General features: G+C 40.4%; 2 protein-coding genes across 2 annotated transcripts in view; one reads left to right on the top strand and one right to left on the bottom strand.

The window, feature by feature from the left end:
• Window positions 1-14,205, bottom strand: part of atf6 (activating transcription factor 6) — a 37,651-nt gene extending 23,446 nt beyond the window's left edge. Inside the window, exons 1-7 of the mRNA XM_044198830.1 lie at window positions 13,961-14,205; window positions 11,723-11,799; window positions 11,188-11,266; window positions 10,575-10,672; window positions 9,500-9,623; window positions 8,952-9,155; window positions 5,676-5,845 (exon numbers count right to left, since the gene is read on the bottom strand). Coding sequence (XP_044054765.1) covers window positions 5,676-5,845; window positions 8,952-9,155; window positions 9,500-9,623; window positions 10,575-10,672; window positions 11,188-11,266; window positions 11,723-11,799; window positions 13,961-14,060 — 852 coding nt within the window. The 5' untranslated portion in view covers window positions 14,061-14,205. The remainder of the gene's footprint in view (window positions 1-5,675; window positions 5,846-8,951; window positions 9,156-9,499; window positions 9,624-10,574; window positions 10,673-11,187; window positions 11,267-11,722; window positions 11,800-13,960) is intronic.
• The window catches only part of rxrgb (retinoid X receptor, gamma b), a 37,253-nt gene continuing 30,129 nt past the window's right edge, over window positions 13,687-20,810 (top strand). Inside the window, exon 1 of the mRNA XM_044198839.1 lies at window positions 13,687-13,794. The gene's annotated coding sequence lies outside the window, so the exon portion shown is untranslated. The remainder of the gene's footprint in view (window positions 13,795-20,810) is intronic.

The raw sequence follows: 20,810 nt of genomic DNA, 5'->3' as shown, positions 1-20,810 counted from the left end.
TTATTTTCACCAGGAGAACTCCTCAGCTGCCGATGCTCCAGTTTACTACAGTGATAGAATAATAAATAGGCTAAACATGTTGAAGATGTGTCGTGAGGTTAATGACACCTCTGCAACAAATCGTTGTTTTAACATCGCCCCAGAGAGCCCTTAAGTGCACACAATCAAGCTTCTGCTTGAAAATATTTACACTGACATCCTCCAAGAGGTCCAGAGGTCGCTTGCAATACCTCTGTTCTATATGTGAAGAAAGGTGTGTTTACGGAGTGTGTCACGCTTTGAGAAACGGGTTCACATCTGAGACACATAAACACAGAGGCACTAGATATGTTATAGGTCTGGATGTAAAAAAACTAGTTCAGCCATAGTCGGTCTTAATCGGTCTCTAATTACTATCTTACACACTCAATGAATAAAATAATATTCAGCATTTTTCCATTTAGTTTTGTTTATTCAAGGCTTTATTAAAAATGAAGACTGTCCAAAGCAAAAACAAAAAAACTTGAAAATACATATGTCAAAATAAACAAATTAGTGAATAAATAAGTAAGTTTTACAGCTTGTTTCCAGTAAGGATAACCAATGGGATTCCTTTCACTCAAGGTCAGAGAGGTGAGAATAGAAATCAAAGTTGGCTGTGGTGATTATCCAAACACCTTCATTGACCATCCAGTCCCCAGCTGCCCTTCTCCAAACACAAACACCAGCGTAAGCCTCTAAGATCCTGGACCTAATAGCCCCACTGGTGATTAAGTTATTTAGATCCCTGTATTTGTGTTCTGTCTCCTGAGAAACCCCTCTGTCTCCCAGCCCAGATCTGGGAGCCGTGCCACTAGCCCAAGCCTGGGAACGCTGCAAGTAAGCAGTTACCAGGGAGTGGAGAGCAGGGGGAACTTCACATCGCCACCAAAATGAGGCTGAGGAGGAAAATGTGGGGCAGGGGGCAAAAAAAATGGCAAGAGTGGCATTTCTCAACGAACCTGACTAGAATGGGTGGAAACACGAACACTGGATCAAACTCAAACTATTAATGTGTCGGTGGGAAAAGTCAATGAGGAAAAAAAAAACAACAACTGCCAAGGTGCCCATGAGCAGGGCACATGTCCCCAGCGGCTCCTGCAGAACTGCACTGTGGCCAGCTGCATGCTGCAGGGTGTTGCCGAAAGGGAGAATGTCTGCTCAACAACTCTTCAACGGATGAATACAGGTGAAGAGATAAAAAAAGACAAGAGTTCACAAGCCAACAGATCCCAGCATGCCTAACTGTCACACTGCTGTTGAGGGTATACTCTTTCCATTCAGCATCCAAAGGGTTACTCCAGGAGGAAGTGTGTGATGAATCATTAACCAATCCAAATGGGGAGTTTAACAAGTTCGGGTGAAAACGTGTCCTGATTTTACTGAAGGTCATAAACACCTATAACTGTAGCATGCGTTCCACAGGTGAAATGACTGTGATGTTAATGGAGAAACTGTTATTTTTTAGGGATGTAGCGAATTACCAAATTCACACTTCCATTAGATACATTACAGCAGGGTCTCGTTTGTAATGAAACAATGCAGTTTTTTTGTGATGTATTTACAGTAGTTTTCCTGCCGCATACTATTACACAAAAGCAGCTTTTACACGTCATAACAAAACAACCAGATGTGGTGACAAAAACATGAGCTCAAAGTCCAGGAAGCTGAAAGTTTCAACATATGGTGAATTGTTAAAAATCAATGGCTGTGTTCAATTAAGATCCTTGTATTAAACAACAAGATACAGTGTGGTTGCACCCCTAGCATCTATGATAGAGTTCTCCATGTGTGAGTGTTGAAAACAGACAAAACAGTGAGTCAACGGAGAAGAATCCTGAACAACCTGATTCAGAGAGTTGCAACAGTTTTAATCAAACTCCCTTGTAGTTATCCTGGTATTGGCTTTTTTTCTTTAATTCAACTTGCAAACTGGTGCAAAAGAAAATTAAAGACACAAAAGCATCATGTTCTGTCCTGTAAATCCTCCAATCCTACTGATGGGAGGATTTGATGAGGCCTGCAATTCCAGGGTGGACTGTTTTTCAGTCAAGAACACACACACACACACACGCACATGCACGCACGCACCCAGAGCTAAATCCCCAGCTGTGTAGGAGCTCATTACATTACAGTGACCCAATCCCTGATGGCTGTTTACAGCTGTCGCAAATGCTTCGTCCTGCACAACACCTGTCCGAAGCATGTAATCGTTAGCAGTTGTTTAACACCCAGGCTTATATAGGCCAACTATAACCCAAAATACAGGACTGTAAACAACAGGAACAGTGACACACATAGACATACTGTAGATACAACATGTAGTAACACCTGGCACAAGTATGCCATCTTTAACAGGGATTTTACACATCCCAAGTCCACCACTGTGCTGCAGCCAAACCACAGTGAGGTTATAAAGTGAATGCAGCTGCAGCAGGTCTGAACACTAGCATACACACTGACACAGCATGACATGGCTCAAGAGCTTCTCGGTGGGACACGGAAACGACTCTAAAGTCCATTTAAAGTGAGACTGTGTAACTTTTGAAAGATGAAATAACACATTATTTTTCTTACAAATGAAAAGCTGAACACATAAGCATTAAAACACACCCTCACTTATTTAATACACTCAGGAGTTTTGCTGCTACAGTCTTACTTGGTGTAATATGACCAGTAGCTTGTGGTGGCTAATGTTAGCAAATTACTCTTCTCTACTTCTGTTACACTACGTTTTACCATTTACCATTATTACCATTATAATTGTCACTTGTGGCCACAGTGGCCGTCATTTAGCAAAACTTACGTAGCCTCGCTTTAAATCATTACATAGCTGATATGACACCCACCAACACCCAGATTTGGCAACATAAATCTATTTTTCCTACCTTCACTAAAACATCTTTTAAAAAAACCTTCCACTATTCTCTCTTAAGTTAATGGAAGTCTTAGCTCTAAAAGCCCAGGTTTATTTTCCCCTTCACAATGAATGTGTGCAGTCCCTCCCCTTTAATCACCTATTGTAAACTTTATTGACTTGGTTAGCTTTACAAATGGCTGAGATGCATATTTGTTCGGGCCTCTGGGCTTTGGAATTCCTCGACATTGTTCTCAAGGTCTGGCACGAAAAGTGCTTCTCCAGACTCGATTATGCCCATGATAATTGGACAAGTCCCTCTCAGGCCCTTTTAGGGGCCGACTATTTTTACAGCTAGAGGTCAACCATTACCATTCATAAAACAACAAGCACTTGTGAAATTTCAGTTGAGATTAATCAGTAAAAAAGCCTGATGGAAAACAAGTCAAGATAAATTGAGCAGACTGGTAAAATAGAACATTGTGACATTAGGTTATGACTAATGTTTTTATGGGTAATGCATCAGGGTGATTATTCCTATAAGATGATAATAGCTGAAAATTTGATCAATTTTCTGCGGTCGTCACAGTGTGACCACAAAAACCACTGCCGATGATTTAGGGGACATTGCACAAATGTGACACATATGGTTCTTCCAAATAATGTTTTTTTTTTTTTTTTTTTTTAAAGCTACCCTTATGAGAAACACTGTGAATGTAGAAGTCCTGCTCACAAAAAAAGAACAAGACAAACATGAGAGAAGACGGAGTGAGAACATGTTTCTCAACACACTAAAAAGGTCAGACATGAGCAAGCCAGAACTGTTGTGCTGGGGACCGAAGCCTGAAACAACACTGAAGTTGCTGAAAGTCACGCCATCTCTCTGACTTTGCAATGGAGGCTGACAATTCAGACAAAAGAGAAGAGGCATTTACAGTTAATTCAAGCAACAAAAGAGAAAAGAATCAGAAACACAGGCCAACAAACTAGCCCCAGGTCTTTAAAAGAATATCAGCACCCAAAATAAGACCAGCATGCACAAAAGATGGGGAGCTTTTATTGTGAGACCGCAAGCTTGCACCATAAACAAAACATACTATAATTGAGTTTTAAATCTCTGGGGCAGTCCCTGCTGCACTTAATAGTACCTTATGAGATTTCCTGAAAGCTCTGTACTGTCCTGTGCTGTCATTACACAGACCTAAGAGAAATGAATGCTTGAGGGAGAAATACTGAAGATCAGGAGGCTGTGTGTTCACTTTGCATGTTTGTGTGTGCGCCTTCTGTTCGCTGCAGCTGTCCTGACATCACCCCTGAATGCAACCAATGGAAGAATCCACCCTCTGTCATCCACATGGAGAGTAATGTCCTTCTATGACACCGTTCACACTGTCTGAACTACAATTACATAACATACATCTTTCCAATAAAACCCCAAGCAGAGGACAATAATGATCATCTGTGGATTGTTTGTGGCTCCATGAAAGCCATCGAGGTTCATGGGTTATTCTGAACACCATCAATCATCATCATTTGAAAAATGACTGATTTGATTACTATCAAGCAGATGCCCCTCTTCTAAGAGTACAAGAGTAACAAAAAACATGTTTGCATGTTTAAAACATGGCATCATATACTCTGAGGTTGCTGGTGTATCTTTTTCTTACTTTAAGTTAACAAGAAGTATCTTTTTATTACAAAGTGAAAATCATTAAATTTGGTGTAATAGATTTTGGCCTCAAATAAAGAAATGTCATGTACTTTGTGTCTTTACAGACTGACATGGTCAATGCAGTGTAATAATGTTTCCTTCAGTGTGGAAAAATACATTCACCATCATAAATAAAAAGGGTAGAAACTTTTTCCTTCACTTTCGTTTCATATTTTATGCAGAAATTAAAGTTAACGGTTTGTGAAATTAAAATAAATACTAAAAATATGGTAAGATGAGTGAGTTTATGTTGGACAGGATCCCATCCAAGTGTGAACAACCACAACATTATAGTTACCTAATGGGCAAGTACTTGCACGCCCATGCAAATCATAAGCATGCAAGTGCACGCAGGCAAGTCCTCGCATGTCCACACACACAAAAACAACACTTAAAAAAAGGTATTATTTAGTCCTATGAAGAGACTTGTTTGTGCAATCAGATGTCTATTTAGACCTATAGGGTGTGGGAATATGACACTACTGACTTGATTTCTCAGTAAACAACCTCCCATTTGTTAAACGTGTAACCAGAGAAAAACAGATGGAGTCCCTTCGAGACCACATTGGGTGTAACCAATTAAGGCAAATTGAGTGGCACGAAAACATTTTGAGACCCCTGATCAAATCACATTTTTACAGTTATGTGAGTGTTTGACAACATACACAGAAAGATATATAAATGGCAGCACTTATGTGTGCAATCAGCAATAATGACACACACAATAAGTAATCACACAGAAAGTTGGAGGGGGCAGATTGTAGGTTTTGTACCTGCCAAAAAGTAACAGACATGCTTGTGAAAATGGAGAAGCATTAGTGCCTGCTGCATTACACATCCATCCCAAAATTTTGACAAGTCAACATTAACCAATCAAGAATATGAAAATATTTTTTTTTTAAATGACCGGCAATTGTATTTTTTAATTTCATCCCCTATGCAATGTTTCATTTTTTGGCATGACCCTTTGAACGAGGGCAGCAGCAATAATCTGTGCTCTTCCTCATATACACCCCTCCGTGTTAATATCTCAGTGCAGTTCAACAATGTAACAGGTCTTAAGTGATAAAGAGTGTGGACGGGACTCACATCATCGTCTGATGAAGGGCTTCGAAGTGTGACAGAGACCACTGGAGGAGCAGCGACTGGGACGGGCCTGTCCTGTCTGAGCGTTGGCATGGCGACCATGTTGCCGGTGATGGCCTGTGGTGTCTGGATCCGTAGCACCTGGCTTGGCTGAGACAGTACTATGGGACGTCCTGAGAAAGAGACACAACACATACAGTGCATCCGGAAAGTATTCACTTTTTCCACATTTTGTTATGTTACAGCCTTATTGCAAAATTGATTAAATTCATTATTTTCCTCAAAATTCTACAAAGAATACCACATAATGACAACGTGAAAGAAGTTTGAAATCTTTGCAAATTTATTAAAAAAAAAACAAAAACAATTTTTTTTAAAAATAAATCACAGCCTTTGCTCAGTTTCTCCCATTCTTTGCAGGACCTCTCAAGCTCCATCAGGTCGGATGGGGAGCGTCAGTGCTGATGTTCAATTGGGTTCAAGTCTGGGCCACTCAAGGACATTCACAGAGTTGTCCCGTAGCCACTCCTTTGTTATCTTGGCTGTGTGCTTAGGGTCGTTGTCCTGTTGGAAGATGAACCGTCCTCCCAGTCTGAGGTCCAGAGCGCTCTGGAGCAGGTTTTCATCAAGGATGTCTGTACATTGCTGCATTCATCTTTCCCTCCATCCTGACTAGTCTCCCAGTCCATACCGCTGAAAAACATCCCCACAGCATGATGCTACCACCACCATGCTTCACTGTAGGGATGGTATTGGCCAGGTCATGAGCGGTGCCTGGTTTCCTCCAGACATGACGCTTGCCATTCAGGCCAAAGAGTTCAATCTTTGTTTCATCAGACCAGAGAATTTTGTTTCTCATAGTCTGAGAGTCCTTCAGGTGCCTTTTGGCAAACGCCAGGCGGGCTGTCATGTGCCTTTTACTGAGGAGTAGCTTCCGTCTGGCCCCTCCACCATACAGGCCTGATTGGCGGAGTGCTGCAGAGATGGTTGTTCTTCTGGAAGGTTCTCCTCTCTCCACAGAGAAACACCAGAGCTCTGTCAGAGTGACCACCGGGTTCTTGGTCACCTCCGTGACTGAGGCCCTTCTCCGCCGATCGTTCAGTTTGGCTGGGCGGCTAGCGATAGGAAGAGTCCTGGTGGTTCCAAACTTCTTCCATTTACGGATGATGGAGGCCACTGTGCTCATTGGGACCTTCAATGCTGCAGACATTTTTCTGTACCCTTCCCCAGATCTGTGCCTCGATACAATCCTGTCTCGGAGGTCTATAGACAATTCCTTGGAATTCATGGCTTGGTTTGTGCTCTGACATGCACTGTTAAGTGTGGGACCTTAGGTGTGTGCCTTTCCAAATCATGTCCAATCAACTGAGTTTACCACAGGTCGACTCCAATCAAGTTGCAGAAACATCTCAAGTATGATAAGTGGAAACAGGATGCACCTGAGCTCAATTTTGAGTGTCATGGCAAAGGCTGTGAATACTTATGTACGTTTTATATTTTTAATAAATTTGCAAAGGTTTCAAACAAATTTCTTTCACATTGTCATTATGGGGTATTGTTTGTAGAATTTTGAGGAAAATAATGAATTTAATCCATTTTGGAATAAGGCTGTAACATAACAAAATGTGGAAAAAGTGAAGCGTTGTAAATACTTTCCAGATGCACTGTACACAACGCTGACTCTGATTATGTGTGTCTGTTAGTTTGTTATTAAGTTTGTGTTCTTATCCCACATTTGTCTTGCCATTTATAACAAAAACACTCAAGCTAGTATTCAGTACAAGCTGGAAACTGCATCAGTCTTCTCCTGCTGCAGATGGTACAGTCCAGGTCCGTGAACCCCCCCTCATCTTTGGTCACCTAGATTAACCCCTTGTCTTTAACGGCACTCTCTGTGTTTAAAGTACGGGTGGAAAAGATGTTTACCATCTCGACCTGTGGTCTTAAACTTCCACATTCCAAACCGAGAGGTGTGTGAGTTTTATGTGCATGAACACACATAAACATGCACGTGTGCTCACATTCAAAATGAATTATGGCCTGAAAGAAATACACAAGCAAAACCTCAAAAAAACACGATATGTTTATAAATGTCCTGTTAATGTAGGAGCTTCCCAGAGTGTAGCCCACCCTTCTCAGTAAGACTGTGCCAGGAACCATTCCTCAAACTGACCCAGCAACCTTCACTTCTAATACTAAACAACCTGTCAGTGCTAAAAGTGTTAGCCAGTGCTGCTAATGAATGTGTGTGGTGTCAACACCGTGTCTTGTGCCCAAGCTGCACCATCTGTAAGAACAATTCATGAGGATGAAAGTCAAAATAAATTAAAAGCCTTGGGAATGCCTGTCAGCTTGCTTGTTCTTTGGAAACATGCAGCAGCCCAGTTCAGACTCTATAAAATGTGAACTCATCAGTAAATATCTCTTATTTTTCTTTCTTCCATCAGCCTAGTGCTTAGGATTCATTCCTCAGCTATGAATATTGCGGCAACCTTAAACCAAAGAGACTTATAACACTGAGCAGGCTTGACTTGACTTCCATCTGGGGTCCTAAACTTGGATGTCTTGGCCCTAGCCATCTGCCATCTTGGCTATTACCAGGCAGACAGGAGAGCTGAGCTCAAATTCAAGTCGAGAGAGGTCAGATACTCCACCCACTCCCAGGCAATGACATAAGTATTTACATTGGCCTAGGTGCTGCTGATGTAACACACAGAGATGACCAGATTGGTAAACCAGGCAGGCTAAACCACAAAACAACACAATAATGACTTAAACGCATGAAACACACAAAAACACACAGCAGCCCATAAATAGTTTTTGGTTTAAATGTGGGTTATAAAACAAACTTTCTTGATTGTATATTCATGATGGTTGATTCCCAACGTTGTTTTTTTTCTCAAATGTAGCCCAGACTTTGGACATAATTGGGATTAAAAAAAGAAACAATTAACATCTTAATGTCTGATTTACTTATCATTATTTGACCATCAAGCAGAGCTACATGGAAGAGTGAGGACTGAAGATCACTGATGAGCAAAAACTGAGATTACAGCACCATCTGCTGGCCAAGACACATCAACTAAATTATTGCCCATAAGCAAGAACAACAACCAAAATTATCAGAAATGACAAACATTACTAATATGATGCCATCACTAAATTAAAATTAATTATAAAATACTGAGTAAAGAACAACTGCTTGCTAATATATTCAGTGCACTGGTCTGATGCAATACAGTGTGATGTGTCTCACTGTGTTGCAGTGTGAGCTCTGACCTGGAGGGGGTGCTGGTTGGATGTTGACCGGAGCTGGTTGGACCACAGGCAGCACAGTGGTCTGCAGGGGCTGGATGATGATTGTCTTGGCCTGCAGGGGAGCTGCTGCATGAGCCAAGGGCACAGCTGTAATCAGCGGTTTCGGTTGGATGGAAACCTTCGGGCCAGTCTGAATCGGCCTCTTGATTGGCTGAGCTTGTTTGACTGGTGTGTGTGTCAGGGGATGGGGGTGGGAGGAGTGAGATAAGAAAACAGGATTTATGTAAATACAAGGAAAGGCTGGAAAGGCTCAGGTGAGGTGAGGCTCAGGTGAGGATTTGCATTTACAGTTACGAGGTATTTTTAAGAGGCCAGTTTTTTTAATCTATAAATCGTTCAAAGTCTTTTCTTATGAGAGACCACTTCTGTCCCTCTTTGTTTGGTTGATCACATCCCGGAATTCTGCAAACCCAGAGTGTGGTGCAGAATTTCCCCTGGTTTTTGGACAAAGTGTACAAATATAGATGACAGCTGAGCGAGCAGATGTGTGGTGGTGGAGGCTGCCTCACCTCGTGTGGTCTGACTGGTCCTCTTTGGAGCTTTCTTTGCTGGGGAAGAGATCACAGAATAGCCACTGGACTCTGAGCAGACTGAAACAGGAGAGAGCTGCGACAGTCGAGACAGGGCCTCATCCTGGATGGGAAAGCAGAGAAGACTTGTGTCTACTAGATACTGGACTTCTTTTTCTAGACATCAGCAGTAAACAAAAACATGGCTGTAGTTCAGTGATTACTAAAATGACACCTGAAATACTCCTACAAAAGGTTTCATTAGTTTGACTTCTGCTGCTCAACACTGACTGTTAAAAATACACAGCACTAAGCTGCGTCTTGATTGCAGCCTGTTATTGTCATCCCAACAGGCTACTGATGAACACATTACGTAAGAGAACCTTTAGGATCATGATGCTTGCCTGCAGTTGTATCAGTCATCAACAAACTTCACAGGAAAGTAAAGAACACTGTCTGACGAAATATGATTGTTGTCCTGTTTAGTAAGTGAGAACGCACATTTTTCCTGAAGCCACTCATACTCTATGAATTACAGTATATGTACAGTATTTGCTGTGTAGTGAGACATATCAGATATAAAAATACAGACTGAGTCATCATGTCAATATTCAAAGACTCTAGTAGATAAATGTGTCCTTGGATTCAGTCAGGGTGATTCAGTTAGCAGACAAATGAGTGCAGGTGGTGTTGGGGCCAGACGAAGATGTAACCCTTGTCCTTGTTTTGACACATTGCAAAAACATCTGCCTGCTAAATTATGCTAATGTGGCTGAAGTTGTCAGCACCTTTTATTTAATGAGGGGTGGGGCACAGCTCAGTCTGGCAGCAAATTATTAGTGTGACAAGGTGTTTATGGCTCTTGTTATTAAATGTTTCAAGTGTGTACATGTGTGTCGCTATCCAAAAGCAAAGAGCAGCTGTCAATGTTTGGGCACCATCTGGATGAAACCTGACCACCAAAAAGGGGCACATGCAAATACTCACAACCAATAGCCATGGTTAAATTTGCATTGGAAATACAAGTCAAATGCCAAAAACTGAGAAGGACAAAGAGTTGAAAACAGTGACTTACTTGTAAGGAGTATGGGGACAGGGCTTCCACAGAGGCAGGAGATGAGGCAGAGCTCAGAGTGTGGGCAGGTGACAGAGAGTCCACGCTCACCTCACCATCTGGATACACAAGGACAAAGACACAGAAAAATGTGTCATATATGTAGGCTTATCAGCATAGGCGGATGTGATTTACTATCCCAGTGTATTTCCACACATAAACTCTAACACTAATGGCCGTTCTATATGCTATATTAAATTAGCATAAACCCTTATGTCCCATAAATGCACAGCTAATTAATAAGCTACACCTGCTGTCTTTGCAAACCAATCATAAAGCAGCCATGCAAACATTAAATGAACAAACGCAAGTCATCCGACATTTGCCACATTTTTCTAGAAACATAGAACCAGCAGTAAACATTCTGAAAGGTAGGTAACTTCAGAAAATAATAATAATCTTTAGTCAAAAGTTATTTTCATTTCCTCAACAGTGGGTCATCAATGGTATATTAAACAACAACAGTGTACCTGAGAATATTTTGTCAAATTGCAACAGCATATCACATAGGTTACATCATATAAATGAAATATGATAGTCATGTTCACACAGATGTCAACATGTGTTGCTGTACCTGTGCAGGTGCTGCTTGTGTCCACTTCATTCCACAGCGGTATGTCGATATCAAAGTCCAGGTCTGGAGCTTCACTGGCCTGAGAAACCAAACACAGACTTTTTAAACAATGGACCTCATCAGAATGCAGATTGGAAACAAAGGTAATGTCTGATCAATAGTCTAAGCAATGTGTATATAATTGCTTTTTTTCTTTTCTGAGCCATGCATTTCTGCCAAGTGCAGAAAACAGTTGTTTTGTCATACAGAAGGCGGAGAACTTCAAGTGTTCAAGAAGAAGTCAATAAAACTCTTGTAACAATTCCAGTTATTGCCTACAGTATGGCTGACACCTACACAACGTATGTGGGTAGCTAATGTTCCTGTATCACGTGTCCTTACATAACATACTGTGCTACCATGTTAGCTAATGATGCACCTGCATCTCTAGCTCTGCACCACTGTTAACAAGCACATTTCTTGCTTCTCACTATCTCACTCTGTCAGTTTCAGTTGACAATTGACCATTTGCATATTTACAGGATAAGGTACTCACATAGCCATCATTCTGCAGGGCCTCAAGCAACTCATCTGCATCTCCCAGGTTGTCCAGCTCATCAAAGAGGCTAATGTCTGTGGAATAACAAGCATACAGCGCATCATCAACATCCAAGTCCAACTGCTTTCAGTCCATTGCACAGTTTAAGTAAGAGACTAATCATGCCTTTGGATATTTAAAGAATACAAATACAAAAACTATTGAAACACTTGATATTATCTCAGTACATCTCCTAGCAGCAAGTGTAAGCAGTCATATATGGCTTTTAATAAAATTTTATTTTGGAAAAGAACTGGCAAATAAGAAAAGCCTTTGTAAACAAATGTATTGTAGTTGTGCAACTGTAGGCAGTTTATACTGTATGAATGTGAAGTGTAATTTTATCAGTTTAGTTTCTGTCATAATACAACATATAGTGGTGTGAAAAAGTGTTTGCCCCCTTCCTGATTTCTTATTTTTTTTGCATGTTTGTCACACTTAACTGTTTAAGATCATCAAACAAATTTAAATATCACTCAAAGATAAAACAAGTAAACCCAAAATGCAGTTTTTAAATAAAGGTTGTTATTATTAAGGGAAAACAAAATCCAAACCTACATGGCCCTGTGTGAAAAAGTGATTGCCCCCTAAACCTAATAACTGGTTGGGCCACCCTTAGCAGCAACAACTGCAATCGAGCGTTTGCGATAACTTGCAGTGAGTCTTTTACAGCGCTGTGGAGGAAGTTTGGCCCACTCATCTTTGCAGAATTGTTGTAATTCAGCCACATTGGAGGGTTTTCGAGCATGAACTGCCTTTTTAAGGTCATGCCACAGCGTCTCAATAGGATTCAGGTCAGGACTTTGACTAGGCCACTCCAAAGTCTTCATTTTGTTCTTCTTCAGCCATTCAGAGGTAGACTTGCTGGTGTGTTTTGGATCATTGTCGTGCTGCAGAACCCAAGTTCGCTTCAGCTTGAGGTCACGAACAGATGGCCGGACATTCTCCTTCAGGAGTTTTTGGTAGACAGCAGAATTCATGGTTCCATTTATCACAGCAAGTCTTCCAGGTCCTGAAGCAGCAAAACAGCCCCAGACCATCACACTACCACCAACATATTTTACTGTTGGTATGATGTTCTTTTTCTGAAATGTGGTGTTACTTTTACGCCAGATGTAATGGGACACAGACCTTCCAAAAATGTCAACTTTTGTCCACAGAGTATTTTCCAAAAAGTCTTGATGATCCCCAAGGCTTTTGGGAAAATACTCTGTGGACTGACGAGACAAAAGTTTAACTTTTTGGATCTGAAACATTTAAGTGTGACAAACAAAAATAAGAAATCAGGAAGGGGGCAAACACTTTTTCACACCACTGTACATTTAACACACTTGTCCAAATATAGACAATGCACACTAACACTAATAACACAACAACCAAAACAACAAACATATACTCAATTCTGCATAAAACAGGGACTCACAAAAACAGGACGGCCCATCAGGGCCATCGACAGGTTAAAAAATATACAATTACGGAGGATATTGCAAGTTAGTATCAAAACTGCTGTCTTCTAATCCACTGTGTGTGTGCGTGTGCTAGTCAGCCAGTCATAACATCACCAACACTAACTGAGTGAGTCCAGAAATGAGAAGTGTGCACAGGTCCTCGGGGTAAACAGTCATCCCACACACGTATGCAAACAAACTCATTCATTTTCTAAACACGTCCATACTTTATGTTCACCGCCAAATTAAAGCTCACTCAAATAGGTCGTAGGCTCGAATTTCTGAGTTTTTTCAAGCAAATTTAATCTCAGAGAATTTTCTCGTAAATGTACGACTTTAATATCGGAAATTCTGAGTAGTTTTTCCGAAATAAATCCCCCCCCCGGCTGCGTAATTTATTTATTTTTTTTACATACAATGGCCACAATGTGTAGAAAAGGTAATGTCTCCAGCCATATTGCCGGTTATTATTTACATTACATCCAGGCTCGGCAGGTTACATCATCACGTCATCTACGGCTAGCCAATGCTAACTGCATTAGCTTGAAGCGTATGGAAACACAACTCCCATCAACCTCAGACGTATGTACCAGTGTTTTCGAAACGGAAACCTTGTCACAAATTGTATTTTAGGGACACCTTTATTAGTTATATCTGTTACCACGACTGGTAGCTAGGTATAGCAACCTCTGCGTCCCTGTGAGCGACTGACTTTCTAGAAAGTGTACGTTAGTTAACCGACGCTTACCCCACTCTCCTCCCTGGTCGATGGAGAAGATGTCTGTCTCACTACCCATCGCAGGATATTGTTGATGATTTTCGAATTCTAACGTTAAGTGGGATGACATCCTCTTTTGAATTCATTAGTAAATTGTCTCAGACGAACAAGTTGCGATCAAGCGATGGCTCATAGGACTGTTCATCTTGCTGCTGTTTGGTAGGAAACTTCCCGTTTGCTAGATACACGTCTGACTGACTGTAAATCTACGGGTGCCACCGAGGGACTAATGTGTGAAACAGAAAATACGGGTGCTGTTCGAAATGTACTGTAAACTGGTGCTGCCTAACCAGGGCACAAGGCGGCAGGATAGTACTGCAGGCTCTGCAGCATGGTGAGAAAGTGTGTTTGTGTGCTCCATAAAGTTGACCTCCTTGTTGAAAGGATATGTAATGGCACTGAGTTCATGACAGAACCGAAAGGAAGTAATTGAATTATGCTGAATAATGTGTGACTTAATAAGACTAAGGTAGTTTAATATTTAATTCTTAATTCTAATTTACAATACAATGTGCTTAGATTTATATTTCACAGTGATGATGATGATATGTATATGTTAAAAAAACTATTAGAAAAAATTTAGTATAGTAGTATATTTTACTAAGGTAGTGTGGATGTTTTAGTGTTGTTTGAGTATCTTTTTGATCCGAGAGATGCAGGCGGAATCAAAACTTTAAATTCAACTCATCTTGCTAAAGAACAATTCTAGTAATGTCTCGTCAAGGGCTCACACACATTACTGTGGACTTGTCTAAGTGAGAATGAGGGGTGGTGTTATCACACATGTATAGAGCCCCCATATTCTTGAAACTAAGTCAAACTATAAGAGGACCTTGGGTTGGGATTGTTTTGTCAAAATTCAAACATATCTTTGAGACAAACATGTTGTGACCATCAACAACACAAATGACACAATAGGTATTCACTATGCCGTCTTTTCTGTAGTACACCACAATGTTTCAATTCAGGTGACTGCTGGAGCTCTGTGTGTATTCTTCTCATTCATCCAGTTAGTACAACGTCGGGCCGAACTGACACCCTACACTGGACTGTAGTTGTGCAGATTTCAATACCCACCGGAAGGGCTCCATCAGTTCTTCTGGTTGGTTTGAGGGCTCAGGCATTTTAACCTCTTTAGGTCATTCACATTCTAATGTCACGTGTCATTAAGGCCACATAGAAGTCATGTGAGAGCTGTGAGAGTCACATAAATACATAAATAAACGTTTACATATTTATAATGTAGCCTTCTTATAAAATACATTTTCCATTGCATAGATTGATTGGTTTGGTAGTATTTCTGATGTTTGTCTGGTGAAGATAGTTTGGCTGTCTGCTGTCCTTTCAGTACCACAGTCATCGAGGTGCTGAAAGGACAGATGGTTCTGGGGACAGTGATAGCCGTAATGGATGGACGGATGGACGAATGCTTCCATAATGCTTATGTGCTGCTGACATGGCAATTTTGGTGTGAACTGTATTTTAGTGTTACGACAGGGAGTGCAAGCATCTAGCTTTGATCCCTTTAAGCCTGTATAGAGCCTGTGTGAGGACAAAGCCTGTGTGAAATCGAATTATGGTTATCCATCATGACCCTAGTTCTATGAGTAAAAGGGTAAAATGGATTTACGTAACACTATTACAAAGCTTTATAAAGATAGTGTTTTATTGTTTCCCTGTTTCATTTCTCTGAAATGTACAGATATATTTGTTAGTTGCTTTCTAGAGCTAGGCACAAACAAATTTCACTACACATTGTGTGTATGATTGTATATGTGACAAATAAACGTGATTTGATTTGATTTGATAGATAAAAAAGACAGAAAAAAAAGAAAGGCAGCTAACAGCAACACATGGACATAAACCAGAAAATCTAAAATTATTTTTTCAGAAAAATATGTGGAAAATGCACATGAAAACAGTTACATAATGTCTTCTGTGGCTCCGTAAGGGCTTTGTCAAGTTTGAAACAAAACTCAACATTTTTAACAGAAACCCTGTGTTACAAACTAGGCGTGTAGTTTGAAAGACATGGGTGTTTATCTGGCAAGGAGGGTCTGTTTAAAGACACTATAGAGTTGCATTATGGGAAGTGGGTTTTATATTTTTCCAGGGGGTTTTATTAATGTAAAAGACAGGATATCTCGGTCTCTGCTGCATAAATTTTGACCATTCTTTTTTAAATCTGTCTTTCGCAAGTACCCCAACTGTATGGAAGTGCAATCTAAATTGCTGGAGTGTCTTTTAAATTCAGGTGATTTCATGTAAAAATAAGCATAAAAAAAGAATCTATATATATATATATATATATATATATATATATATATATATATATATATATATATATATATGTTGGTGTTTGGTGACCCTTTTCTTTTCTTTTCTGCTGAATCAGTATATGAATCATTTGAATCAGTGCATGCAAATGTCACTGCACCTATAATTTGATCCAGTTCTTTGAGTGCCTGGGCTCATAGAACAAAATGTTGTTGTGAAAACTGCTGTGACTGACGGTCACACATGTGCTGTATGCAGTGTAAACACTGTACTTGTGGAAAACACAGACATGACATTTTACACATTTGGACAAAAGCTGTGTCAGCTTCATGTTGCATGCATTCCAAAAAGTGGCTACTTATCCAATCAAACTGTAAACAGGTCTCATCTCAGCTCTGTTGCAGAATAAACCTTCTCATACAGGGTCTTAGACTTTGTTTGTGATTTTTAAATGGCACGGGCACAGTAGTAAGTGACATTGTGTGCTGAAAATCAGTAGCTGGGCCTAATCCCTCATGGGCATTTTAGGTTGTAGTGAGATTAACCTGAGGTGGTCTTGTTGATTCCCTGCTGGATTGGTTCAGCTCCATTCTGAAAGAACAAGCCCCTAGTCTGTTTTAACTTATTACAGCAAGGTAAAGACTAACATTGAGGTCAACCATCTGCCTGGAGTCTGTGCTCCACCGACAACATAAAACCTAATCTTATTTCATGAATCACTGGTAAGTCCAGTGTACTGTTTATATGCTCTGCTAACGTGACAGTGTGACTATGCACCTTGTTGAAATCAAAGGTTCCCTTATCCTTCAAAGTCAAAGTGTCAAACACTCTTTGCAGATCTTAAAAATATAAGCCATGTGTCTGCTTACATCATGTGCGCTGATGATGATGATAATGCAAACGTGTCTGGTTGGAGTGGTGTGGTAATGGCATGGACGGTGTCTTTAGTTGGTGGGCAGTTCAGGGCTCATCATATTGATTGTGTATAAAGCCCCTCAGACAGCAGATTAACATGTTAACCTGATAATGTTGGCAGGGCTTTGGTGACATTGCTGTTGCTGTTGAAGCTGCTACAATATGTCTCATCTTTTGTCTCATTTAGATAATAATTTACATCAATTTCTCATTTGTGTCTCACCCTGGAATAAAAATCTTAGAGTAATGAAGTGGATTTAACATAATCTGTGCATGACACTGACATTACGGTATTACTGTATTATCGTGATACTTTTAAATAAGTACTTGAAGATTGATAATGTTTTTCAACATTTTTATATAAATATTTACAATATTTTTGGATGATTATTTGAACTTTAAGTTGGTATTTATATGAAACCAGTTAGGGAACAATGCTATACAATGTGAAAAAGATGACTATCAGGGAGAAGTGCCTATTTTAGTCAGCTGAAACAATTCAAATAAAATCAAAGAATTGTATAAATTAACAGATTTAATTTAAACCAGATTATCATGTTATGATAAACAAAATCCCAGGCAATATCTAGTTTCTTTCATATCATTTTATTTCAATGTATTGCCTAGCTCTACATACCCGCAAGATGTTGATCAGCCATTAGATCTCTTAGAACACAGCAAGATCACTCAATTTGAACCCAATTTAAGCATTTAAACAGTTTGGGCACTATGCTGTCTGCCTCTTGTTATCTGTAGTCATGATGATTAGAGAGTAGAAACAAGATAAAACAGCACTAGAATCCAATTATCATACACACACATCTGCTCCAGCAATTGATATCTGTATGGCTGCTGCAAAAACAAAAAGTTAAGTTTGGAACTGGTTTGCAGAATAAAAAGCATACTGTCTGCAATAACTAATAACTACGTTTTCAACAATACTAATGAGTAACAATCACATCATGGCAGATTACACTAAACTTATTGATGGACAAACTGTCATAAAACTGTCATGCATCATATTAATGACCATTTCTGTCATTTTGATTTTATTTCTTAGAAAATTCGTTGTGTGTCTGTAATTTGGATTCTTGGCCTCTTTAGAGAGAAAATTTGAATCCCAGTGGGTTATTGTACATAAGTAAAATGAAGAACTCCCTGCTGTCACAGAAAATGTCCAAGACAAAAAGCCCCACGCTAATGATCAGACAATGTAAACCTAATTAGGCAGAAAAGAGGAGAAACAAAAGGTAGATGGTGTTATTTATGTGACACATGCTTTTTAATTAGTATTTACCACCAACAAATTCATGTAGATTTGGCAGAGGCCTGTTAGTGTGTCAGGTTAAGACACTTTAATGGATCGAGAGCCTGTTTTCAATCAGGCGTTCCATATCTACAAGACATTTTTTCTGCAGAGAAACTGAAATAGAGTTCATCCATCACTGTAGATGCAATTTTTGTGCAATTGCAATTATGCACTGGTGTTTTTAAGAAATACTTAAAATAGTTGAGATGCATTAACTACTTTCCTCCCATGTAGCCATGCAAGGCAGAAGAATTTGCTGGTGAACCACTAACCTAGCAGTGAAAAGGAGCTAGAGAGGTGGAGGGTGAGCTTCTTCTAAGCAAAGAGAAACCCCTTTCGAGCTACATTTCATCTTTTGTGTCCCAGATTGATGACCTATGAGATGGATGATGTTCTGTAGTGCTGTGTGGCGTTGTCTTATCCTGGCCGACACAAAGAGGGAGAACACTTATCATCTCAGGCTTATGTATGGAGCAGGGGGCAGGGGTTGTCAGAATAGTGAAGAGGGTCCAGGGGAGTGGGGGGTGGCACACCACGATAAAGCGTGATGGAGATGGGCTAATGACAGCAGAGGCAGATGGAGAGAGCCATCTCCCATGACGACACAGCCAGAACCTCCACCCTGAAGCCAGAGAAGGACGGATACAGAAAGGGAAGGAGAGAAATAGAGGAAGGGGGCCAAAGAGAGAGAGAGAGTGAAAAAAGATTTGGTGTGTGTGTTTGGATGCATGTGTGTCAGTCTATGCATTAATGTGTTTGTGCTCAGTATATGAATACATGTGGAGTGCTATTTTAAGGTAACATTAAACAGACGGTTTGTTGCTCAGGTTTGTGTTGGCCTTTTAGCTAAACTGACTTGCTAGCAGGAGGCCCAGGTTTGTTGAGCTTAGTTTAGGATTAGGCTTTAGGACATTGTTTGGTGGGAATGGTGGTGTGAATACAAAGGGATTAGTGCAAAGGGTTGCTTCATTGACTGTGAGTTTGTGTGTGTGTGTGTCTCTGTGTGTGTGTGTGTAGGGGAGGGGGCATGAAGTTGATGGATGGATTGGATAGCTACGAAAATAAAACATTTTGCTCTAATTAGGCAAAAACAAAAGAAAAGTAAACAAATGTAATGTAATAATATCAAAACAATATGGTAGAATAAAAATAAGTACAAAATAACAGGCTTGTTTTGGGCAGCAAATATTCCTGATATCTTGACTTTCTTTTCTTTTCTTTTTTTAAAATCTACCCGTTAAAAATTGAATAGAAAAATGTCAATTTATTTTGGTGGCTATCCAATTCATAAAAAGAGAAAAACACACGTTCCCCCAGTTCCCACGTTCCTCTCCTAATGCACTGGAGGCGGAGGGGGCCCTACCAAAATCATCTCAATGCCTTGAACCATGTGCCACCATTAGGGACACACAAAGAGAGATCTGACAAATGGCCATTTTAATGCCCCACTTTGACTTTAATGAATTTATACGTTATCTAGCCCTAATGGAGGCTGCGGTGGAGGGGCTGGCGTGAGGCCATACCAAATGAAAAGCTCTGATTAGTGTAGAATGAGCAGAGAAAAAAATGCCATTCATCTTGGTTAGCATCCTCCTGTGCTCCTTTATGGGTCGCTGTTACAAGGACGGTGGAGCCGGGGGTGCTTGTCCCATTAGCGGGGCAGCCCAATGGCCCGCTGAGTGGTCAGCGGCCCGGCGTTGACGGAGCGTCTGCCCGCTCCGCAGTTCAAGACTGTGAATGCCTCAGTGCGGCTTGACTCCTGAATAACCTTCTGAGGTACCGGGAGCTTCACCCTTACATGACCCCGCACTCTGAAGAGGGGTGTGGGGGGGCCCTGGGGGGGGACCCAGACCAGGACTCACACTAGCTATAGGTAAACACTGGAGAGATCCCCCCCCCCCTCCCAGAGAAAGACGGCAGGAGATTAAAAACAGTACATTTGACATTTTAGAAGCATAACGTTATAGATTTAATAGACAATGTCCAGTTAGATGTTTAATTAGCGTCAATGATGCAGATCAACAAGGATGATTTTGGGAGCTGAAAAGCTGATTTTATTCCAAGTTAAACTACAAGAAATTTAAAATAAATGTAAATAGTGTGGTAGACATTAAGTGGGTCATCACAATCAGTGTCTGATATATGCAGCTGTATGCTCAAAATAAGCAGAACAATAGAATATGCTAACCTTATGGTATTTATTATTATCTTAACTGGTAGCCATATGCTATCATATCTCCTGGCATCACTAATATGTTTACATTTCCTTAGTAGACTTACGAGCTGCAATTGTTGTTAGTAGTAAGGGAGAACTAAGAT

The sequence above is a fragment of the Siniperca chuatsi genome, linkage group LG6 (assembly GCF_020085105.1).
Source record: "Siniperca chuatsi isolate FFG_IHB_CAS linkage group LG6, ASM2008510v1, whole genome shotgun sequence".
NCBI classification, from domain to species: Eukaryota; Metazoa; Chordata; class Actinopteri; order Centrarchiformes; family Sinipercidae; genus Siniperca; species Siniperca chuatsi.
This window is presented reverse-complemented; position numbering and strand designations above follow the sequence as displayed.